Source organism: Sphaerulina musiva (assembly GCF_000320565.1).
Source record: "Sphaerulina musiva SO2202 unplaced genomic scaffold SEPMUscaffold_10, whole genome shotgun sequence".
Classification (NCBI taxonomy): Eukaryota; Fungi; Ascomycota; class Dothideomycetes; order Mycosphaerellales; family Mycosphaerellaceae; genus Sphaerulina; species Sphaerulina musiva.
In genome coordinates this window covers 295,601-316,589 of record NW_016017392.1, presented here as the reverse complement: position 1 = coordinate 316,589, position 20,989 = coordinate 295,601, and the positions used below count along the sequence as shown (strand labels likewise).

At 45.8% G+C, this 20,989-nt stretch overlaps 7 protein-coding genes across 7 annotated transcripts; 2 read left to right on the top strand and 5 right to left on the bottom strand.

Moving 5' to 3' along the window:
* Positions 1-1,880: 1,880 nt before the first annotated feature.
* On the bottom strand, positions 1,881-2,135 carry SEPMUDRAFT_52259 (uncharacterized protein; the record flags this gene model as incomplete). Its single annotated transcript, XM_016909219.1, has 1 exon — positions 1,881-2,135. A coding segment is annotated over one exon (255 nt), but the record flags the coding sequence as incomplete, so codon positions are not given.
* A 981-nt stretch (positions 2,136-3,116) lies between these two features.
* On the bottom strand, positions 3,117-3,269 carry SEPMUDRAFT_51729 (uncharacterized protein; the record flags this gene model as incomplete). The annotated part of the gene is made up of 1 exon (XM_016909202.1): positions 3,117-3,269. A coding segment is annotated over one exon (153 nt), but the record flags the coding sequence as incomplete, so codon positions are not given.
* Positions 3,270-9,759: 6,490 nt separating this feature from the next.
* On the bottom strand, positions 9,760-10,257 carry SEPMUDRAFT_110796 (uncharacterized protein; the record flags this gene model as incomplete). The annotated part of the gene is made up of 1 exon (XM_016900871.1): positions 9,760-10,257. The coding sequence occupies one exon, from the start codon at positions 10,255-10,257 to the stop codon at positions 9,760-9,762; it is 498 nt and encodes a 165-aa protein (XP_016757404.1).
* A 2,696-nt stretch (positions 10,258-12,953) lies between these two features.
* SEPMUDRAFT_51458 (uncharacterized protein) lies at positions 12,954-14,234 on the bottom strand (the record flags this gene model as incomplete). Its single annotated transcript, XM_016909191.1, has 3 exons — positions 12,954-13,364; positions 13,426-14,020; positions 14,077-14,234. 3 exons carry the CDS (start codon positions 14,232-14,234, stop codon positions 12,954-12,956), a joined length of 1,164 nt encoding a protein of 387 aa, XP_016757403.1.
* Positions 14,235-14,424: 190 nt separating this feature from the next.
* SEPMUDRAFT_135721 (uncharacterized protein) lies at positions 14,425-15,545 on the top strand (the record flags this gene model as incomplete). Its single annotated transcript, XM_016902728.1, has 1 exon — positions 14,425-15,545. One exon carries the CDS (start codon positions 14,425-14,427, stop codon positions 15,355-15,357), a length of 933 nt encoding a protein of 310 aa, XP_016757402.1. The 3' UTR covers positions 15,358-15,545.
* Positions 15,546-16,914: 1,369 nt separating this feature from the next.
* Positions 16,915-19,128, bottom strand: SEPMUDRAFT_28363 (uncharacterized protein; the record flags this gene model as incomplete). Its single annotated transcript, XM_016908441.1, has 1 exon — positions 16,915-19,128. A coding segment is annotated over one exon (2,214 nt), but the record flags the coding sequence as incomplete, so codon positions are not given.
* A 224-nt stretch (positions 19,129-19,352) lies between these two features.
* Positions 19,353-20,369, top strand: SEPMUDRAFT_71850 (uncharacterized protein; the record flags this gene model as incomplete). The annotated part of the gene is made up of 2 exons (XM_016909956.1): positions 19,353-19,745; positions 19,811-20,369. The coding sequence occupies exons 1-2, from the start codon at positions 19,426-19,428 to the stop codon at positions 20,367-20,369; spliced, it is 879 nt and encodes a 292-aa protein (XP_016757400.1). The 5' UTR covers positions 19,353-19,425.
* Between the last annotated feature and the right edge of the window lie 620 nt (positions 20,370-20,989).

Below are 20,989 nucleotides of genomic sequence, written 5' to 3'. Positions count from 1 at the left end.
ATAATATAGTTAGCTAGTTCCCGAGAACGGGGAGCGTTATTAAGACTTACCGCTAACGACCCTTAGAGGCGTTCTAAGGGTCCCTATATAGGATAGCGTTCTAGTAAACGCAACTGCTCTAAGAGCAGCAAGCCTTAGTAGTCTTAGGTCGACTATAGCGCGAGAGTAGGCCTATCTACGGTAGTCTCCGTACGGTAGTACGCTACCTTAATAGTATAGATCTCTCTATTAAGGGTTCGCGCTATAAGATAGAGGCGTACTACCTAGCGACAGTACTCCTTATCGCCCTCTACGAGGGCGCGCGCGTCCTCTACGGAGCTTACCGGGTAACTAGCCGAAATCTCTCTCTAGATCTTATTACAGGTATCCTTCTAGCGTTAGACGGCGATTACCTTGTTTAAGAGTCTTAGTACGGTCTATATACAAACTCGTTAGCAAGGCGAACCCCTAGCGAGGCAGACGGACACTTACCCTTCCTACGCTATTATAGCCTACTTTGTTATTGTTCGCGTAGCTATTATATACGCGGTACGTAGGCGTATTATACACTCGCCCTATAGCGATCGACTTTGCGTACCGTAGGTATATAGCTACGTACCCGGTTTCGTCTTAGTCGGCGTCCGACTAGCTATAGTCCTAGTCGTTAGGTACTATATCCTTTATATACGTAGCGGAGAAAGGAATCGTTATATACCCCCGGGTAAACGCTATAATAGTCGAAGGGGCCTAATAAAGCGGCGGAACCGGCAAGGGAAACTAAGGGACGAGGCGGGGCTATAAAGAGTAAACGAAGAACGAGAAGTAGAAGTATAGCTATCTGAATACGGTAGTAGTAATAGAGTTATAGGCGGGTAAGGATATTAGTACGTAGTAGGTTATTAACAGAAAAGGAATAAGAGGATCGCAGAACGCGCGACGAACCTATTAAAATACTCTATCTCTATAGAGACACTACCGCGTACTCCCGACTACTACTTATAGAATTCGCGACGCGACTATAAGCAAACATTCTTAGCGACGCTTCGCGATAGCGCGAATATAAGAGGGAGTTTATATACAATATTTACTAATACTAAGGTATAGACATTCCGCAGATATACGCTAGCTCTACGCGGTACCTAGATAAGAGTAGACGTCTACCTCCGTTTGTAGGGCGAATACGTAGAGGACTAATAACCTATCGCTACTAGGGATATTAGCTCTAAGAGGGGGCGTCTGTAATACGCTAGAGTAGAGAAGCCCTAGCGAACCCCCGGCGAGGTAGGCGGGGCGTACCGTATAGGCCGGGAAGCCCTCGCGGACCTCCGGCGATCCGGTATAGAAGGGATACCCTACCGATCGGAGACGTTCTAAATTAAGAGGGTTCCTAAGGGAACCGGTTATCGGCTACTACCTAAGAGGAGGCGGTACCGGTAGCGAGGAGTAGACAATAGAATAGCTTATATATATAGCGAGGGCCCTCCTCTAGGAAGGAAGGGTAGAGTTATTATACCTTAGATAGTAAGCCGTATATTGTTTATACCTTTTATACCTCGAACCTCTGTTATGTATACCCTTACGCTTATAGAACTATTATAATAAAGTTATCCTCGTTGAATTGCAGCGAGTAGCTACCTGTATATCCTTGCTCTTACTATGTCTCTTTATGCTATATCTCTTTACCGAGCCCTCCGGCTATTACTAACTTATCCTTATTATCTCGCGTAGCGCGTCTGCTTCTCCTACCTAACCGAATAAAGTCGTCCTTATTGAATTCGAGACCGGTATTGCCTAGCCCTACAGCGTAATCTTCGTCAAGATACTAATTTATAATCTTATTAATAGAGCTGTATTGTTGTAAGGTATTAAGACCGCGGCCCGCCGGACGTACTACGAGTCGTCTATCGCGATCGGGTATAGGTATCTGAAGTGTTATAACCGCTCTTAGGAAGAAGGCGCTCTAGATTACGGCGTTCGATATCGGCTTCGCGAGCAATAGTAGTAACGCTAAGTCGATTAGTAAAGAGTAAGAAGTCAAATAGTTTCTTAAATATAAGATTGTTAAGAGTCCTTACCCTAGATACTGCTATATATCGCAACCTAGGCGTGAATTCTTTAGAGGTAATGTCAATTACTGCTCTTTCGAGGGTTATACCCTATACTTTGTATACTATTATTACGAACGCTATACGAATTGGAAACTGCTTGCGATAGTACTCGTTTCTACTACGATAAAAGGGTCTCTTGTTAGTAAAGATAGGTATAGTAATATTAGTTCCGGCTTCCTAAAGCTAAGGGCCCGTATAGTCGGACTTCTTGATTCTTATAATAAGGCAATAGGGCAGCGTCTGTCGAGGGTTTGTAGTGCCTAGTAGCTATTCGATATTATATAGGAATCTAGTAGCACTATTAACCAAGCCGGCTTTAGTCTATACGTTCTTAAGGAGTATAATCTTATAGCTAATAGATACCTTAATCTCTGCCTCCAATTGACCGTACTTATTAACAGAAGCGCGCTGTCTAATTGTCTTATTATCGTACTTAGCTTTAAGCTTAAGAACAGGTATATTCAATACTGTTAACCGCTAGTTATTAAAGTCTCGTACGCTGCTATTAGTAAAGTAGATACGAGTAGTATTATCGAATAAGTGCCGTTCGTATATAGGAAGAACGGAGCCAACCCGGGTTACAAGTACGCGCTAATTCTCGTAAGTAAGTATACTACTACGAAGGCCTTCTAGTAATTGTCTGAATACTGCTTAGGTATTGCCTTGCTGTCGTATAAGTCGTATTAACTCGATAGTACGATTGAAGCTGCAATAGTTATTATAGCTACTAATATCGACTATATACTCTAGATTAGCGCTAAATAGTAGAAGACCGGCAATAGGTAGGAGCTAAAAGAAGTTACCGAGAAGGACAATATTTATTCCGCCGAACGGTAATAGACTACTATAGGCCTAAGAGAGGCGGAGTTCGATTATTTTGAGTTGCGGAAGACTAATTATAGACTTCTTATCAATAATAAGATACTGAATACTATAGAGCTTAGCTTAGACGCTTTGTAGGGTAGTGTTAGCTAATTCTTGAAATTGGCGTCTACTACCGACAGGCAACTTAAGGAGTTTATAAAGAGTCTAGCTATTAATAGTATAAGCAGCAACACTAGTAGGAGCTAAGCGGAGTACTAGGTTCCTACGGAATCTAGCTTTAGTTTGTAGATAAGCAGAAGTAAGGTTAATTATATATAACTTGCTAGTTCCTACTCGCCTATTAACATTAAGAAGCAGTTAAGGAGGGTTTTGGCTATCTAGAAAGCTAATATAGTAGTTAATTACTATATTATATACTAGACGCTGCTCTGGATTAAGAAGCTCCTTCTACCCGGTAGATTGTAAATCTACGCGCAACTCTACTAGATTTGCAGCTATTTCTTCTTTCTAATAGTCTCTTTAAGGGTAATTATAGAGATTCGGGAACAGGGCGGCGTATTTAGCAATAAAGCTAGACCAATCCGCATTAACGTCAATGTCTCTGTTTCTAAGGGCATTAGCGTTGTTATACTAGGAACGTCGGATATTAAGTTCATCCTAATATACGGGATCAGCGTCCTCTTTATCTAAGCGTTCTTCGAAATCCTCTACGTCGATCCGAGCCTATACCTCCTATAATAGCTTCTAAAGTAGAGCTATATATAGATCGGGGTAGTGTTCGTAATAGCGTCGACACTAGCGGTAGGCGTTAGAGTAGGTATAGAAGGCAATATATAAGTCTCGAAGAGTAACTAGGAGTACTAGGTAAGCTCGCTATAGACCTTCTAGTAGTACTACCTAAGTGCGATAGTAGTCTTTATATATTGAATTAAGAGGGTTATTCTTATACTTTAGGTAGTAACTTAACAGCCGCGGAGAGCCTCGGAGGAGACCTCTTATTGTTATACCTCTTAGTTTATAATAGGTTAGAGCCTCGAAAAAGGTAATATCTTCGTACTATAGGGGTCGCTAAATATACTTAATCTAATAGGATTTGCCCTTCTTGAAATCTTCTTATAGTAGAGCTTTATTATTATTATCGTTTAATGCTAAGATCCGGATTTAGGCAGATAGAGGTCGATAGTCAACTGAGAGTACAATACGAGTACCCTTCTAAAGCTATAGACTAAGGAGGAGAAAGCACACTTCTTAGGCACCCTAATTACGGCTACCTATTATCTTGTTTATTGCCTTAGCTGCTAGTTGGACAATAGGTTGATTAGTAGAGGATACTATAGGAATCAGAGCCCTAAGTATTGCCTTAAATAAGAATAATGCTACTTCCGCTTTAGTATAGTACTTGCCTAGGTATTCTACTACGGCCTATAAGTCGGTATATAGAGATATGTCCGTAATCCGTATTCGTACGCTAGGCTAGTAAGATCAATAGATTGTAGTAATTAAGGAGGGTTTGATTGCTTTGTACGTAGAACATAAAATAAGCCGGATTCCGCTTCTTGCTAGTTTCGGCGGTAGGTTAAATCTTACGGAGGAAGTAGAATCGGCAGAATGTACGTAAATTATTTGGATTCTGCCCTCTCTTCCTACGCTAGCAATATTCCGAGCATTTGTAACGTTGTATACGGTTAATAACATCCGAGAGATTATATAGGCTATTAGAGATTTCTAAACCGAAACTAATAGTACTACGGTCGGTTTGAGCAGCGGTTCTATATAGTTCAGGATTGATTGCGAATAGATAGCGGCGCTATACGTTAGTAAAGTCGTATCGCTCGTTCTCGTTCTCTATATTAAATAAGCCTAGGGCGTATAACTAAGCGAAACTATAAGTATAAATACTGCCGCGTCCTTAGAATTCAAACCGATACTAGAAGTCTTGAATATAGAACTTAGGCTTTATTACTATCTTAATTAGACAATCCAATCGTCGCTAGAAGTGTATAGTAGCAATATATAGGTTGTCCCGCAAGGCAGCTCTTAACAACTTAATCCGAGATTAAGAATCGCCGGCCTTCTAGCGGGTATAAAGGTTACTATATTGATTAGGGGGTATAAGCTTTATTAATGAATCCTACTGCAAATTAGCGGCGCTAAATATAAAGAAGAAATCAGGTATACCTAGGAATCGATAGTATGCCTTAAGATTACGCTTTATACTAGTATAGTATATAGGTATACCTCGGAGGGCAAAGGCAGAACGAGTAATCGCGTTAAGCAATCGCCGGGCTTCTAGATTATTAGGCGCTTCAAATGCAGCTCGGATATCCTCTAAAGTAGTTGTTTAATATTAAGGGTTAAGTCTAAGAAAGAATCGGGAGCTGTTCTTGGTTTGTATACGTATCTTAGTATTGAATACTATATACCGCTAGCGTAGGTAGCTAGTAAAGCGGCCGTCCTTATACTTTATAAGATGAACAGTATGTTCTCGGTATAATATATAACGATCGCGTAGTTGCTTGATTTCTACAAGCCTACGGGGGTATAGAGAGGGGAAGGCTAGAGAAAGAATCGGCTACGTTTCTAACTATTCCGTAAGCGGACGTTCTTCGACATTAGGCTAAGTAAGAGCTAGTCGTTGCTATAGTTGCCGGCTACCGAGAGGTACTACGCTAACTTGACGGCGTAGCTCGTCTAGGTTACTATCTAAGTTGTCTACATTCATTGCCGGAATAGTACTACTATCAAATCCTTCGTCGTCCGGAGTATCTTCCTCTTCGGCAGAATTAGTAGGGTTAGCTTCTAGCTAGGTACGTAGGCGTTGATTACCGGTAGTTTCTTTACTACTACTACTAGCTCGGTACTGCCTATTAGCGACTTGGTCTATAACGTTAGCATTGTCTAGTAGATTAACCTAGTAGTTAATAGATACGTCTCGGTAGCCCGGGTGATTTGATTTTAAAAAGCGGAGCTAGGTTAGAACAACGTCCTTACGAACAGTAAATTCCCGCGTAAATTGGAGCTAGCGAGCGTAACGATCAGCGTTGTTAGTATTATTAGCGTCCGTAGGTTTGAGTACAACAATATTGAGGTCTGCCGGTATTAGAGGGAGCTTGTTGTATACCTGAATAACGTCCTTTAAGAATAAGACAACATAACCGCGATAACTCTACTACTGTCTACGGATCTAGAAGCACTCTACTTAGATGTATATACGTACTATCAACATCTCTTTAACTATTATCGGCTCGTTAAGTCTATAATTAATTCGTCTAGGATCTATCTTGTTGGCAGCAGATATAAGTAGAGGTACGCCTTATCGCTTCTAAGCCCCCCCTTCTCGATTCCTACTATAGTATAGCTTGTAGACGTTAGTGTACTCTATACCTTCGACAATGAACAGCTACAAATCTATATTAAACCAGCGTTTATTATATATATCGTATATACTTATTATGTCTGAATCTAGAGCGTTGTTGAAACTCGTTAAAAGAGTCTCGTTATAAGCGGACAATACCGGCTAATCAAGATTATTATAATTATTAAACAGAGGGGGACTATTGCCCTCGTTAGTTAGAAGGCGTATAATACAGTATTTATAATCTCGTTGTACTACGCTAGCCCTAGCGGAACTCTTTCGTTGTCGACGACGAGCGGGCTACGTAGGCTTCGAGGGCTACGTAGACTACGAAAAGTACGAGCCCTATAAGCTTTAAGGAGTATTATTATTATTATCATTATTATTATTATCTGTAGTATCGTAATTGTCGGCTATAGTATTAGGTTTAGTAAATTAGAAGCTCGAAGTGCCGAATTCGTATTGTATCGATTTACCCGGGGTTTAAATAGGATCGTAGTCTAAGGTCTAAGACGATATAGGCAGGCTACTTCGAGACGGTAGCGGTAGCATTTGGCGTCGTCGGAGGAATTCTAAATAACTCCGGATCGCGGAAGACGTCGTCTGAATTCCGAATTGGTTAGCAATTAACCTATATTGCTAACGAAATCGAGGGTTATTTATATTGCTTAGGAGCGATAGCGACGGTTTAGTGTCGCCTAGCGGAGTATCGGTAAATATAGTAGAGCTTGATCTAGTACCGATTAGTATAGCTGTCTTAGCGCGGAGGCTAGATACGGATGTAGTAGGTATAGGTATTAGTATAGGGCTCGGTACGACCGTTATTATAGATAGGGTTAGGTTCGGATTTAGTACCGATCGTTCAAATCGGGTACTAAGACCGAATCGGCTAGCAATTAATTAATACTAAGTATCGAATCGTAGATCGTTCGTATTAGTAGGCATTAATAATTCTAGTATACTAAATATAGGTACGGCGGCAGGCGAGGCGTACGGCGCGAGTAGCTAGAAACGGCTACTAATACCGAATTAGCTCGTAATTGCTTAGTACTGTATCGTAAATCGTAGATCGTTTATATTCGTCGGAAGCGCTAACGACGACAAAGAGGCGGTTAGTCCTAGTACTAGTACTAGTGCTATAGTAGTACGAGATAATTCGGAGATATTACTTTAGTCTTTTTAGCTAGAGGTATATACTAAGTTATAGGCATACTAGGCGGTATCCGTCGACAATCGGTATATATTATAACCGCTTTGCGGTGCCCGGCGCGCTTGTCTACAAAGTAATTCTTCGCTCGCTAGTAGCCGTAGGCATACCTCTTTATACCTAGATAGGCGGCGTCGTAGTCGGACTCGAATTCGTCTTCTAGATTAAAATCAACTCGATCTTATAGAATAGTACGCTTAGGTAGTCGCTTGTTCGGAGGTTCCTCGTTACCGCTACCGGCCGCGCTGTCCTAAATAGTAGCTATAGATTAGCAGGTATAGAGGAGGGGGTAGAGGGTAGATACGGTAGAATAAGGCAAGTACAGTTTAGTAGTAGGTACTTCGTAATGCTTAATTGTAGTAGATCCGATATAGTATATAGTTCTACGAGTTAGTTAGTAGTATATTAAGTTTTTACGAACGTAGGTTTGCTAAGCACTTTGTTAGAAGGTATATAGTTTGTTAAGCGAGTAACTTCTTTAACGGCGTCGTATAGCGATAGTATAACTATCTCGGCGTCGTCGGCGGCGGCGGCGTATCGGTAGCGATAGGTATAGTCGTTAGCGGTAAGGGTCGTCGTCGCCGTAGTATCGATTCGGGTAGATTCGGCGTATAGTCGCTAGATTCGGTTGATTTTAGCGTAGGATTCTATAGTTTAGTTCGGTATATCGATTCGGCTAGAATTATCTTGATTTCGGTATAGAGTTCTATAGTTCAATACTAATTGTCGATCGGCTAGAATTAGTCTTAATTCGGTATAGAGTTCTACAATTTAGTTCGGCGTATTGTACGGTTCGGTATATAGTATAGTTCTGTAAGTTAATTAGCGTTGTTAAGTTTTTACGAACGAAGGTTTAATAGACACTTTATTAGAAGGTATATAGTTTAGCAAGCAAGTAACTTTTAATAGTATCGTTCGGCGGTAGCGGCGTAAATATCGCTTCGGCGTATCGGCGGTAAGGCTCGTTATCGCTATCGTCGCTTGATTTCGGTATAGGGTTCTATAGTTCGATTCGGCGTATCGATTTAGTATAGAATTGTCTTGATTTCGGTATAGAGTTCTATAGTTTAATACTAATTGTCGATTCGGCGTAACTTCTCTTAATTCGGCGTAGGGTTCTACAATTTAGTTCGGCGTATCGATTCGGTATATATAGTTCGTAGTATATAGTTCTATAGGTTGATTAGCGTTGTTAAGTTTTTAAACTTTTTATAAATGTAGGTTTAATAGATACTTTGTTAGAAGGTATATAGTTTGTTAAGCGAGTAACTTTTTCGATAGCGTCGTACGGCGGCGGCGGATTGAATGTCTCTTCGGCGTATCGGCGGTAAGGCTCGTTATCGCTATCGTTGCTTACTATTATTATCGTATATTAGATCTTATAGTAGATATTCGGTTCGACAACGTATCGGCAGCGGCGGCGTATCGTCGGTAACGTGATTTCTTCGATAGCATATCGGCGGTAGATATCTATAGCGGCGGTATATATCGTCGTCGTCGTCGTCGTCGTAGCGATAGGTATCGGTAGTATAATATCGGTATTAATATAAAGTAGATAGAAGGAAGTTTAGGAAGTCGAAGTAGAAAGTTCAAGTCTGCTTACGTTATCGTAATATATTATACTAGATAAGGGTTTTCCGGCTCCGAAAGCCGCGCTCTATATACCTACCTTACTATATAGCGCTACGCGCTACGTACCTATATAGCGACGTATACGTCGTAACGTATGCAATATATACTATATATAATACGCGTACAGTAGATTGCCTCTAGTAGGTATAGTAGTCCTTCGCTTCGCTATAGAACTACGTAGAGGTACCTCCGGCGGCTACTATATAGAGCTTTTTTTTTTAGTACCTATAGCGGGCTTTTTTGAGGTAGTAACGTATTAGGTCTAGTAGATTTAGCATACTCTACTACAAAGGATACGCTAATTAGAGCGTACGCTCTCTAGAATTTCTAGCTATATACAGCTATATTTAGGTATATACGTTTTGCTAATTAATTGGCCTCTACTCCCTCTCTACGCCTAACCTTCGCTACGCTTTAGAAGGCTAGGGAGGTCGTTCTATACTAATTATAGCAAAGAAGTAAACGTCCTTTGTCTCCTCGTCGTTATACGGATTTTCGTCTCGTTTAGAGCCTTTTTTTCGTTCTGTTTTCTTCTTAGAAACGCGGCGTATACACTCTGGTTTATTACGCTGTCCTAGGCGTTAGAAAATAAAGTGCCTATTCTCCTCTTGTCCTTATCCAAAGTAGAATTCGTCTGTAAATAAGACGTTACGCTAATCGATAGATTTTGGTCGTATTTCTAGTTGTTCTAGAGCGAATTTTATACGTAGTTGTACGTGTTTATAATCTAGCTCGTCCTCTATACGCGCGATATAGCGTCCTATACCCTCTTTACGTAGACTATATCGTATTGTTCTAGTAGAAACATTAGGGAGAGTAGCTTCGTAGCGTAAAGCGCCGTAATCTAGGTCATGTCCCTCGTAGTCGTTGTCCTTAATCGCATGTATAGCGTCGCTTATATTCTCCTCTCCTAGTCTTAGAACATCGTCTCCGCGGTAGCCTCCTCTAGGATCCTCTCCTTCTGAATATCGCCGGCGATTTCGTAGAGAGCGGTATATCGTAGAGACTCGATTCTCGCTTACTTGAAAACATTCCGCGAGCGTCGTAAGTTTCCTAGGTTCGTCGTATTTTCCTTCTCTTGCTAGGAATTCAAGGATTTTCCTCGCTCCTCGGATTTCACTCTTCTCGGGTGTCTGTAGATGTGGAGTCATTATTAAGAGAGAGAGAGGAGAGAGGAGAGAGGAGAGAGAGAGAGAGAGAGAGAGAAAATCGCGACGGAAGATCGGCGTGCGGGGGTGCCATTATTCTTTTTGCTGTCCATAGGTAGCCCGCCTTAGGCGGAAAGACTACCAACCTGCCTACCTGCCTGCCTGCCTGCCTGCCTGCCTACCTACCTACCTACCTACCTACCTGTCCCTACGGGCCCCTACGGGCCACCTTGCCTAAAATTCAGAAGAGAAGGACAAGAAGAAGAGAAGAACCAAAGAGAAGAGAAGAACCAAGAGAAGAGAAGAACCAAAGAGAAGAGAAGAGAAGAAGCAAAGAGAAGGGAAGACAAGAGAAGAGAAGAGAAGGACAAGGACAAGGACGAGGACAAGGACGAGGACAAGGACGAGGACAAGGACGAGGACAAGGACGAGGACAAGGACGAGGACGAGGACGAGGAGATGGAGATGGAGATGGAGATAGAGATAGATACATGCGCGCGCTGTGCGCGCGGTGCGCGCGCGAAAATCGAGATTGGCACACATTCTGTAGAATCCGTACCACCAACGGGCAGGCCCGTAGGACATATTAAGATACAATCATTATAATAAGAAATAGGCTACTACTGCAAGTAGAATATTCTTCTGCTCCTTAGACCTAATATCCCTAGGCATACCGTATAGGTATTGTATTATCAAATCACTCCTCCTAGCAGATCAAACCCCTTCCAAAAAAGACTCGGCAATATCTATCTATTCCCCTAGTCCCTAAAACTCCCCTCCTCGATCAACCTCCCAACCAATCTAATCCAATCCAATCCAACCAATAAATACCCTTGAGCGAAAAAAGCACCCCCAAAAAACCCTTACCCAGCCCGATTTCTCCTTTTTTTCTTCTCTCTCTCTCTCTCTCTCTCTCTCTTATTATCGACCCTCCCCCCTTCGAGCCTCCCCCTACCTACCTACTACCTCCCTCCTAACAATCCTTCCCCCTCCTCCTCCCTCCTCCCTCCCTCCTCCAAAAAAAAGATACCAAACTCTTTCCAATCAAGAAACAACCTAAACAGTCCACATGAACAAACAAAACAAACAAACACACAAACACCTACACTTTTTTTTCTTTTTGTTTGGAAGTATCCAATCACGAAGCGAATTTCGCCCACATTGGCCTTGGATACTTTTGGACTGGCTGGCTGGATTGTTGAGCTTACCTAGCTGACCTCCTAGTAGCTGACCTACCTAGCTGACCTACCTACCTCCTAGGTCACATGTAGCTACTAGGAGGTAGGTAGCTGACGGTCCTAATCTACCCGAGCGAGCAATTGCAGTAGGTAGTAGCAGTAGGGTGAAGCACTTGTACTGTATATAGCAGACAGCGAAAGAGATACTGTTTGCAATTCTATCCGATGAAATTCCGTTTTTCGCCCCCCGCGCGCGCGGGATTTTCGGAGGGGGGACTGGCTTCTAGTTGATGAGTAGTATATCTAACCTACCTTACCCTAGGTATCTAACCTGACCTTACCTGACATTGATGGATAGATAGATAGATAAATAAATGGATGGATGGATAGGAAATACGACCTTATAGACTTACCTTACGGGCAGGTAGGATACATACATACATACAAGTACCTTAAGCTTCCCTAGGTAGCTTCAAATGTACGTACATATACTACAGCAACTTTTTTAGATTGATTGAGTTAGTTGATTTGTTAATTTTTTGGGGGCAAAAAAAAGTGATATGTAGGTAGCTGGTAGGGTAGGGTACCTTAAGATACCCTTACCTTAGCTATACCTCCCTTGAGGTGGGTACTTTCTAGAAGAATTAGTTTATTGCCGCTGCTGCTGCTGCTGCTGCATGCTGCTGCTGGGGCTTTTTACTTTTTGAAGTCGAGCTGTGTCATTCTGTTGAGCACTACTACTACTACTGTTACTACTACTGCTGCTGCTGCTGCTGCTGCAAAATCTACCTTCGTCGTGAGAAAACGATAGAAGAAGAAACGGAAGAAAATCCAAAGAGAGAAAAAGATGAATACCACCTCTCTCGTCCTCAACGGCAAGACGTTGGCCCATATTCGCTCTCAACCGAGTTCTCACCGAGGAGACCTCGTCGCTGCTTGCACGCATCAACACCATCTTCTCCGAACCTCGAATACTCAACACCCGCTTCAAAGTTCCACGTCTTCCTCGCCAACATTCTCCATCATCTCTCTCGCTACTATCATCACATCTCCACCACCACCACCACCTGCTTCTCCCGCGTCCAAGTCCCGATCTAGCTCGAGAAGATCTTCCCCTCCTCTTTCTCGTTCTGCTTCTTCAAGATCAAGTCCAGGCTGGTATAGCAAAGAAGGAGAATTGAGTTTGGAAGATTTCGCAGAGCAGCTGAAAACGAGAAGGAAGAGATTCGAAGTGTACATGGGGAGATGTGGACAGAGTGTGGTCATGGCAATCCTGTTTTCGCCGACACCGTTGGTCTTGTTTCTCTTGAATCCGATCAGTTTGATGGTGTGGATGGTGGTGGGGGTTTGGATGTTGTGGGGTTGAGTGAGTGAGTAAATGAGTGGGGAAAAGGTGAACTTGCTTGCTGTTTTTTTCTTCGAGGGAATGGGTGCGGTCTTTTGTGCTGCTACTCAGGCGCCGGATTTGCTATTTGAAGCACATCGGGAGACTCTTCGAGGGAACGAGGCCCTACGCACGGATTACCGGTTGAAGAAGACGCTATTGCCTTGCCGATCTTTCCTGACGCCCTTTTTGTATTCCTCTTCTCGAGCGGGATCAAACTCTTCCCAGGTGCTGGCGGGGTATATGTGTTTGTGCTTTTCGTACCATCTCCTATCCACGACCTTGGTCAGACTCGGATCTTCGCTGTAGCCTTCCAGCTCAGAGTCGGGAAGGGCGGCTGCGGATTCACGAGCCTTTTGTTGGCGGAGTTGCGCCGCGGTTTGTACTCCCACAGTCTCGGCTGGAGCATCGTCAGTCGAGCTGGCGTCTTTGGAAGGAAGAAGGTGCTTGGGTGTTGCGGTCGTGGGCTCGGCGGAGAAGGAGTCGCTGAAGAGGCGGCCATTATAGCCGGTGCTTTTGTTGAGGAAGAAGTAATGAAAGTCGTAGTGCTAGATTGGTGCAAGTCAGCATATAGAGCACCGCGATACAGTCGTGCGTATTGTTACTCACATGTGTCAAAATCAAGTCTCCCTTGACGACCATCAAATCGTCCACACTGATCCTGGCCCAGTCTTTCCGCCCTCGCTCTCCTACTTTGCCCAGCTCAGCACCAACTTTCCTGGCTCGCTCCAAGAATAGCCAGACAAAGTCGCCCTTCTTCAGTCTGACTTTGCCGCCTGGAGCATTTTTGCCATTGTAGAAGACGAATGGCAGGATGAACTCGGTCGCTTTGACCGCCTCTTGTATCTGAATGTACTCTTTTCTCAACGCATCTTTCAGCTGAGCTTCCCTGAGCAGTGCCGATTTGGTGAGCGCTTTCGGTTGCAGGCCGACGGACGCATTCGGTCGGAGGCTCTTCTTCTTCTTGAAGGCAGCGCTGGTCGCAGAAGTGTCCGAATCTTCGCCAGGCGGTTGACCAGCGAGTGTGTTGGCCGATATGGCTCTGACTCTGACCGAGCCATCTTCGCCTGTTCGTTGTCCAGCCTCCTCCTCCTCATCGTCGTCGTCACCGCCAAAGGATAGACCGCCTTTCTTCACTGCTGCTGCCTTCTTGCGCTTCTTGAAAGGAGCATTCCCACTGGATGAGGCTTTTGGCGTGCCTTCGCTGTACTTGTGCTGTCAGTCCCCGCTCATACCATACGTGGGTCGTGTCTGTCTTACCGTCCATCGGGCGTGGTCGCTCCACTCCCACCTTCTGCTGCCTCCGCTCGACGCTTGCGGAAGTCGTCCAGCGTGACCAGACCGACCGTGTCGGCCTTGAGGCGGTCTTCGACGTCGGGCACCTTGGCCACGAATCGGTTATCGTTGCTTTCGGCCATGGTCGAGATATCTACCTTGCTGGCAGAGAATGGTGGTAGAAGTATAACATAGAATACGACTGAACATGTACACCAACACGGTTGCGATCGGCATCTGATTGGCGCGCGGACCGTCCTCCGCCTGTGATCTGCATGTGAAACCTTGCTGTCGTCACTTTCACTTTCACTCTAGAGAACAACCACCATCACAATGACCAAACACAGTCGAGTGCACCAGTCCGGCGACGACAGCGACTCGGACGCCTCTTTCCACAGCCTTCGCGACGACAGCGAACAGCCCATATCGACACATCCTCGACCGCAGCCGTCGTCTCTTTCGAAAGATAAAGCCGTCCCCACCAAACCAGTGATCGAACGCTTCTCGCCCGAAGAAGAAGCCACTCTCCTCGCCGAGTCCAACAGCCTCAAAGGCTCGGCCAATCAACTCTTCGGCAAAGGCAGTTTTGAAAATGCAATTCAAACATACGACCGAGCTCTGTCATCATGTCCAAACTACCTCGACTACGAACTGGCCGTTCTCCGCTCCAACGTAGCAGCCTGCCACCTCAAGCTGCAGGAATGGAAAGAAGCCGTCGAGAGTGCTGAGAAGGGTATTACCAATCTCGAAAACCTGGAGCCTCTGCCGACACTGCCAAAGCCCAAGGATTCACGTAAAGAAGGCAAGGATGCTGTCGAGGAAGCCAATGGCGACGGCATTGAGGAAGTGAGTGAGGAAGTCGAAGAAAGGATAGCGAATCTCCAAAAAAGCGGTCGAACATTAGACGAAGTTCGCAAGTTACAGATCAAACTTCTGATGCGACGTGCCAAGGCGAAAGCAGAGTTGGGCACTTGGGCAAACTTGCAAGGTGCAGACGAGGATTACAGAACATTATTGTCTCCTACCATGCAAGGCTTCTTATCACCCACGGATCTGAGAAGTGTCAAGGAAGCCAGCAAGGCGCTGACACCAAGGCTGAATGAGGCCAAAGAAAGGGAAATGGGTGAGATGATGGACAAGTTGAAGGGACTAGGGAATAGTGTCTTGGGCATGTTTGGGATGAGTACGGATAACTTTCAATTTGTGAAGGATGAAAAGAGTGGAGGGTATAGTATGAGTTTCAACCAGAACCCTGGGAAGAAGTAAAGAATTTAATAATGACGCCGACTCGAGCTGTTGAATAACATTTCTTCACTCGATTCATTCACCTGAAAGTTGATACCCTGGTTAAAAGGTCTATTGCCGAAAGAAAAAATATCCAATTCAGCCGGATTAGATGTATTTTGTCTTGGTGTCAGCCATAATTATACCAAGATTCATAATCCAAATTCGAACCCACCGCTCAACTCCTCTCTCTCGTTTGCAATTACATCCCATCGACCTCAACATTCTGCCAAAGGCCCTCTCACAAACTACAGCCATTCCATAACCATCATTCTAAGATAAACTTCTCGGCCCACCTATCACTCCCTATCAATTTTTTCTTAAAATCTCCTCTCAAATAAACACATCCTTCCACCACGTACCACCACCTGCCCACAAAAAGCAGCAACAAAGACACAAGCAGCGAGCGATATGGTTGTGACCTACTACCTACTCTCCTCTCATATAACCATCCGAGCAGAGCAGCTCAAGAAGGCTAATATGCGCAACTTTGTAGGGAAAAAAGGAAGGAGGACATTATGAGCTGGTTAGAAGTGTCATCGTCAGAAGTGTCATCATCAGAAGAGGAAGAAAAGGGAAAAGGTCCCCTTCTTCTTCTTCTTCTTCTTTATTAGACATATACAAAAAGTCCACTTAGGCGGGTTTTCCCTCATCATCACAAGTCTTTTACTATTTCGGTCGGATTTGACATTAGAGGAAAATTGGATGAGAATCAAACAGATTAATTAGTATTGTGGATGGGCCTGTGAAATTATTATACTACGGGGGATTTTGGGGTTGTGTTTTATTGTACGTGTTTAACCCCCCTTTTTTTTAACCCTATTCCTTCCTACCTTCTTGGGGGGTTTCGAATCTCGATTATTGATGTACGATGTACACGTTGTTTATATATGTAGTCTGCGAAACGGAACTCTTGAACGATGATCCTTTGGAGAGTACGACGGCGTTGTTTATGCGGAGGAGTGAAGTGTCGCAACCGGAGGGGAGTTGGGATACGACGTTGATAACGACGAGACAGGGGTTGAGTCATAGGGATGTTGATTCGAGTGAGTGAGGAGAGTGAAGAAAGAAAGTGAAGAAGAGAGGGACGCGGTGGAGCGGGAGCGATACCTGTAGCTTGCAGTTTGTTAAGCAGCGCTGATAGGGTTGAGTCGTGAAGTCTGGGGCAAGGTGGTACCTGTCTGATGTAGGACTGGGCCTATAGCTAGCTAGCTTCCTCTTCTCTAGAGAGGTCCCGTCTTCTATACCAGGGATAGTACAGATGTTCGTATTCCTTGCATGGGGCGGAGGGTGGGTTGCTTGCATCTTCAGCATGATGGTCAGAAGCGGGCTGCGGCGCGTGAATTGGCGATGGAGCAGGCCTATCTTTCAAGGCGTACTCATAGGTTCCTCCATAGTTCGGTGTCACATTAGCCCTCGTAGAAGACTGACTGGATTGGTAGCAAACATCGCTGTCAGTCCGATCTCTTTCAAGTATGGTTCCCATATTAAAAGATCTCAGATTTCGACCACCCTCTTGATTTCCGGTACATCCTTCGGTCTGCCCTTCCGATCCACCCTCTCATCTCTCGGATCAAACCCTCCATTTCCCCATAGAGCCCACTCAGCAGTCTCGCCTCCCCTGTAGTCTTCAGGGCCAAAGGCTTTGCCACTTTCGACGCACTTGAAAAACGCGGGATAATCAATCAGCGTATGATAACGCCCAGGACCTTCATATGCGGTTCTCTGCCGATCCTCACTGCTCTTCAGAGGAGTCCAGAACCGAGTCTTGTCTGCTAGCAGGATACAACAGGAATGTGCATGTTCGGCGCCGATCCCATAATCCAGTCCTCGTTTTTTCAACTCCTTTTCAAGTGTAAGAACGAAAGATTGAACTTCTTCATAGAATGGAACGTTCTCCATCGACAGACCTGCCCCTTTGGACGTGGACGTCCCGCAATATGTCACCCCTTTCACTTCGACAAACCCCGGTAGGGCGCGTTCAACGAGATCCGCGTACCCTTGCGCTTCTTCATCAATGTTAAAGCCTTTGACAAGGGTCAGTCGAAAGACAGTACGATGGGTAAATCGCTTCTCTCGAAGGATGTCCATGCACTTCGTGAAACGTTCCCAGTAATCCCGATGAAGAGGACGATCAATCTTTCGAAGTTGCTCCTTATTTGATGCGTCAATGGAGACATATAGTTGTGTGACGGGACCGAGAGAGGCGAGTTGATCAGGATGTTGCGCGTTACACACGAGGAAAGAAGATATATGCTGCGCATGGAGCATAGCAAGCAACTCGTTGATGTGTGGATAAAAAATTGGTTCGCCGACGAGAGAGAGTGCACAATGACGAATTCGCATCCCCTCTGCAAATCGTTCTGCCCGCACTCCTGGAACCCCGCGCAGCTGTTTAATCTTTTGGTAGTGGCCTGCTGTCATGCCTTGGAAGATTTGGTCGGGAGGGTCGACCGTCCAGCGCCAACTCGTCCCGACAGGGTTAGTGCCATGGCGCCAGCAGAAGACGCATTTGTTGGCACAGGCGAGGGAAGGCGTTGCTTCCATGCATTGATGAGAGGCAATGCCGTAGAATGAGAACTTGTAGCAGGAGCCTCGGCCACGGAGGGCAGATTTCGTCCAGCGGCAGATCTTGACGCCGGAATGAGAGCCGACAATGGTGTAGCCTTGCTTGGTGAGAGATGAATATGTCGGCGACTCTTTGGGCACCATGGCCTTCGGCACAGCTGGCGCAGAGGCCTTCTTTGTAGAGGTGGTAGTGAAATCGACTGGTATTGGGGCTTTTATATCTTCGAGATCGTCGGTGGTTGTGCGCTTCGAGATCTTTCCTTGAACAGGGAATAGTACTTCACCATCATCCTCATCCTCGGAAATCTCATCTCCACTTTCTGCAGGATCTCCACTCCCCACGGCACCTTCTCCCAATCCTTGCCCGGTACTCAGATCTTCCACAATGCTATACACACCTCTCCTCCATTCCTCCAGCCTCAGCTCGATATCGTCACCCTTCACGTCTCCCATGCCTAGTGGGAAGGCCCTCTTTCTCCCCGTCAGCTTGGCCATCCACTTGTCCACTTCGATAGCTTGACTGCAATATCCTTCTTGCTCCGTTGGCCATTCCTGCCTGTCTCCAAAGCCAAAGACACTGTAGCCCGCAAGACCAGACAAGGACTGGTCGTCGATTCGGAAATCATGGTGAGTCTCATCCAGGTGTGAGAGAAAATTGGACAGCTCAGTATCGATATTGTAGGACGGGAGGAGGACGTAGTAGAAGGCAGCCAGACCGTCTGTCACCAGTTTGGGCGCAGATATGAAGAAGTCATCGTAGTCGATCTCGGTCAAGTCATGGACGATAGGAGCCCTCACGCGGTCGTTGGGTTCAATCGTCGCAGCCAGTCTCTCCGCGTATGCTTGTGTGGAGCCTCCTAAGGAATAGTAAAAGACGTACGGCTGTATTTGGCTGATGGTTTGGACGGGACTGTCTTTGCGCTTCACAGTGCGAACACCTTTGACGCGCTTGGGTCCTTTGCTCTTGGTGGGCTGAGTCGCGGCCGTCTCAGGAACAGGCTGATCCTGGAGCGCCTGTTTCTCAGGAAGTGGAAAGGGCTTTTCGTCGATGGGAGTGCCGAGTGGCGGGGTGAGGAGCGGTTTGGCCTTGGTGCTTCTCCAGTGCAACACGAGACGCACAATGGCCAGCAGAACACCAGCAGACAGTAGCAGTTCTGGCCGATGTGCATGCCATAATTGGAGCACCTCGTTGGGCAAGTCCAGCAAGTTCATGTCGAAGTCATTGATGTCGGTGGAGGAAGTGGAAGGCCAAGTCAATTAATTCCATGGAGGGTCGTCAAATTCCAGCCCCACCAAAGCGGAAGCCGGGGACTGGGCCGGCCCGAAGTCCGTCCACGGTCCTCATCGCGTCACTCGTCAAGCTCACGCGTCTCTCACTCTCTGTCTCTGTCTCTGTCTCTGTCTCATACGTCCTCAGCCTGCTCTGCTCCCACCGACGGAGAACAGAACATGCCCCATTCCATCACTTGACAGAGACACAAAATGCTCTCTCACCACTGCCAACCACTCGAACACCCGCACTGGTTCCCCGTCACGCTCGCCGCCGTCCTCGTCGCCGGCATTCTCGTGAGCTACCTGCCCCAACACTTCAAAATCATCAGCCGCAGATCCAGCGAAGGCATCTCGCCATGGTGGGTGTTACTGGGTGGACTCAGCAGCATCGCCGCCATCGGCAACATTGTCACCCTCCCCACGAGCCGAGCCGACATGCTGTGCTGTCGTGAAATTGGCGAGTTTGCCTGTGGTGCTGCTCTGCTGGGAGTGATGCAGATTGGCGTGCAGTTCTCGTGCTTTATGATCATGTGAGTCTCTCTACCTCTCTCTCCAATACTGCGCGGCCTCCACAGATGCTGATCCGGACTGCTAGTGTATTCCTCTACATCACCTTTGCCCCACGAGAAGAGGACGAGGTAGATCTCTCCTCCTCAGTCGCGACCCTCACGAAGCCTCCACCTCCCAGTCGACCTCGCGACCCTCTGATTGTCGGGACCGTGATTGGTCTTTCGCTCTTCGTCGTCGCCCTTACTTCACTCATCCTTGTTCTCCGCCATCCAGACCATACTCAACGATGGGCGGATCTGCTGGGAACAGTCTCGGGACTTCTCGCTGCCGTACAATACCTGCCCCAAATATACTTTACCTGGAAGATCAAGGATCTCAAGAGCTTGAGTGTGGGTACACTGCTGATACAAGCACCTGGCGCCTTTTTATTTGCCTACAGTCTGTTCCTACGTGTCAGCTGGATAGGATGGTCGACGTGGCTCGTCTACATTGTCACTGGACTTCTTCAATTTGTACTGCTGGGAATGGCTGTCGTGTTCTGGAATCAGCGAATGCAGGGTCAAGGCCACAGTGAAGGAGATATAGTAGTAGACTCTACTGGCGCTGCAGAAGAACGCTCGCCCCTTTTACGTACTGCATCATGAAGAAACGTGCATCTCTAATTCACTTTTGGCAACTTGGAACTGTCCAGCCGCTGTCGTAGGACGAAACTGATGACAGAGAAATGTTGTTCTCAGAAAGCTTCTCGCTGATGTCGTAACACATGCATGCTGTATACATGTAGTGAGTGAGTGCACTTACGATAGGCTTTCACATCGCCAATACTTTTCCACGCCATTCTGAAAACTTGTGTAGAGACGGTTAAGCTAGGTAGGGTCAGTAATGCTCATGATCACCGATGTAGGTAATGTGACTACCTCCTATATAGATCAGCCATGTCGCGTCGCGTCGTGTCGTCACACAACACCATATCATGGATATCTCGAATCTCTCTTCTGACTGCGTTTGTTTGAAACAGGAGAATCAGATCACAACAGAAGAGGAAGGAGAGAGTCTGTTTGGCTGGCTCCTTTCACTGAGGTACAGGTATTCAATCTGGACGGGGGGTTTTTCCATCAGTCAGAAAAATAGGGGGGTATCTCTTATGTATTTATCTCTCTCTCTCTCCTGCTCCAACGAGAGCCAATGGCAATTTCTCTCTCTCTCTCCCTTTCTCTCTCTCTCTCTCTCTCTCTCTCTCTCTCTCTCTCTCTCTCTCTCTCTC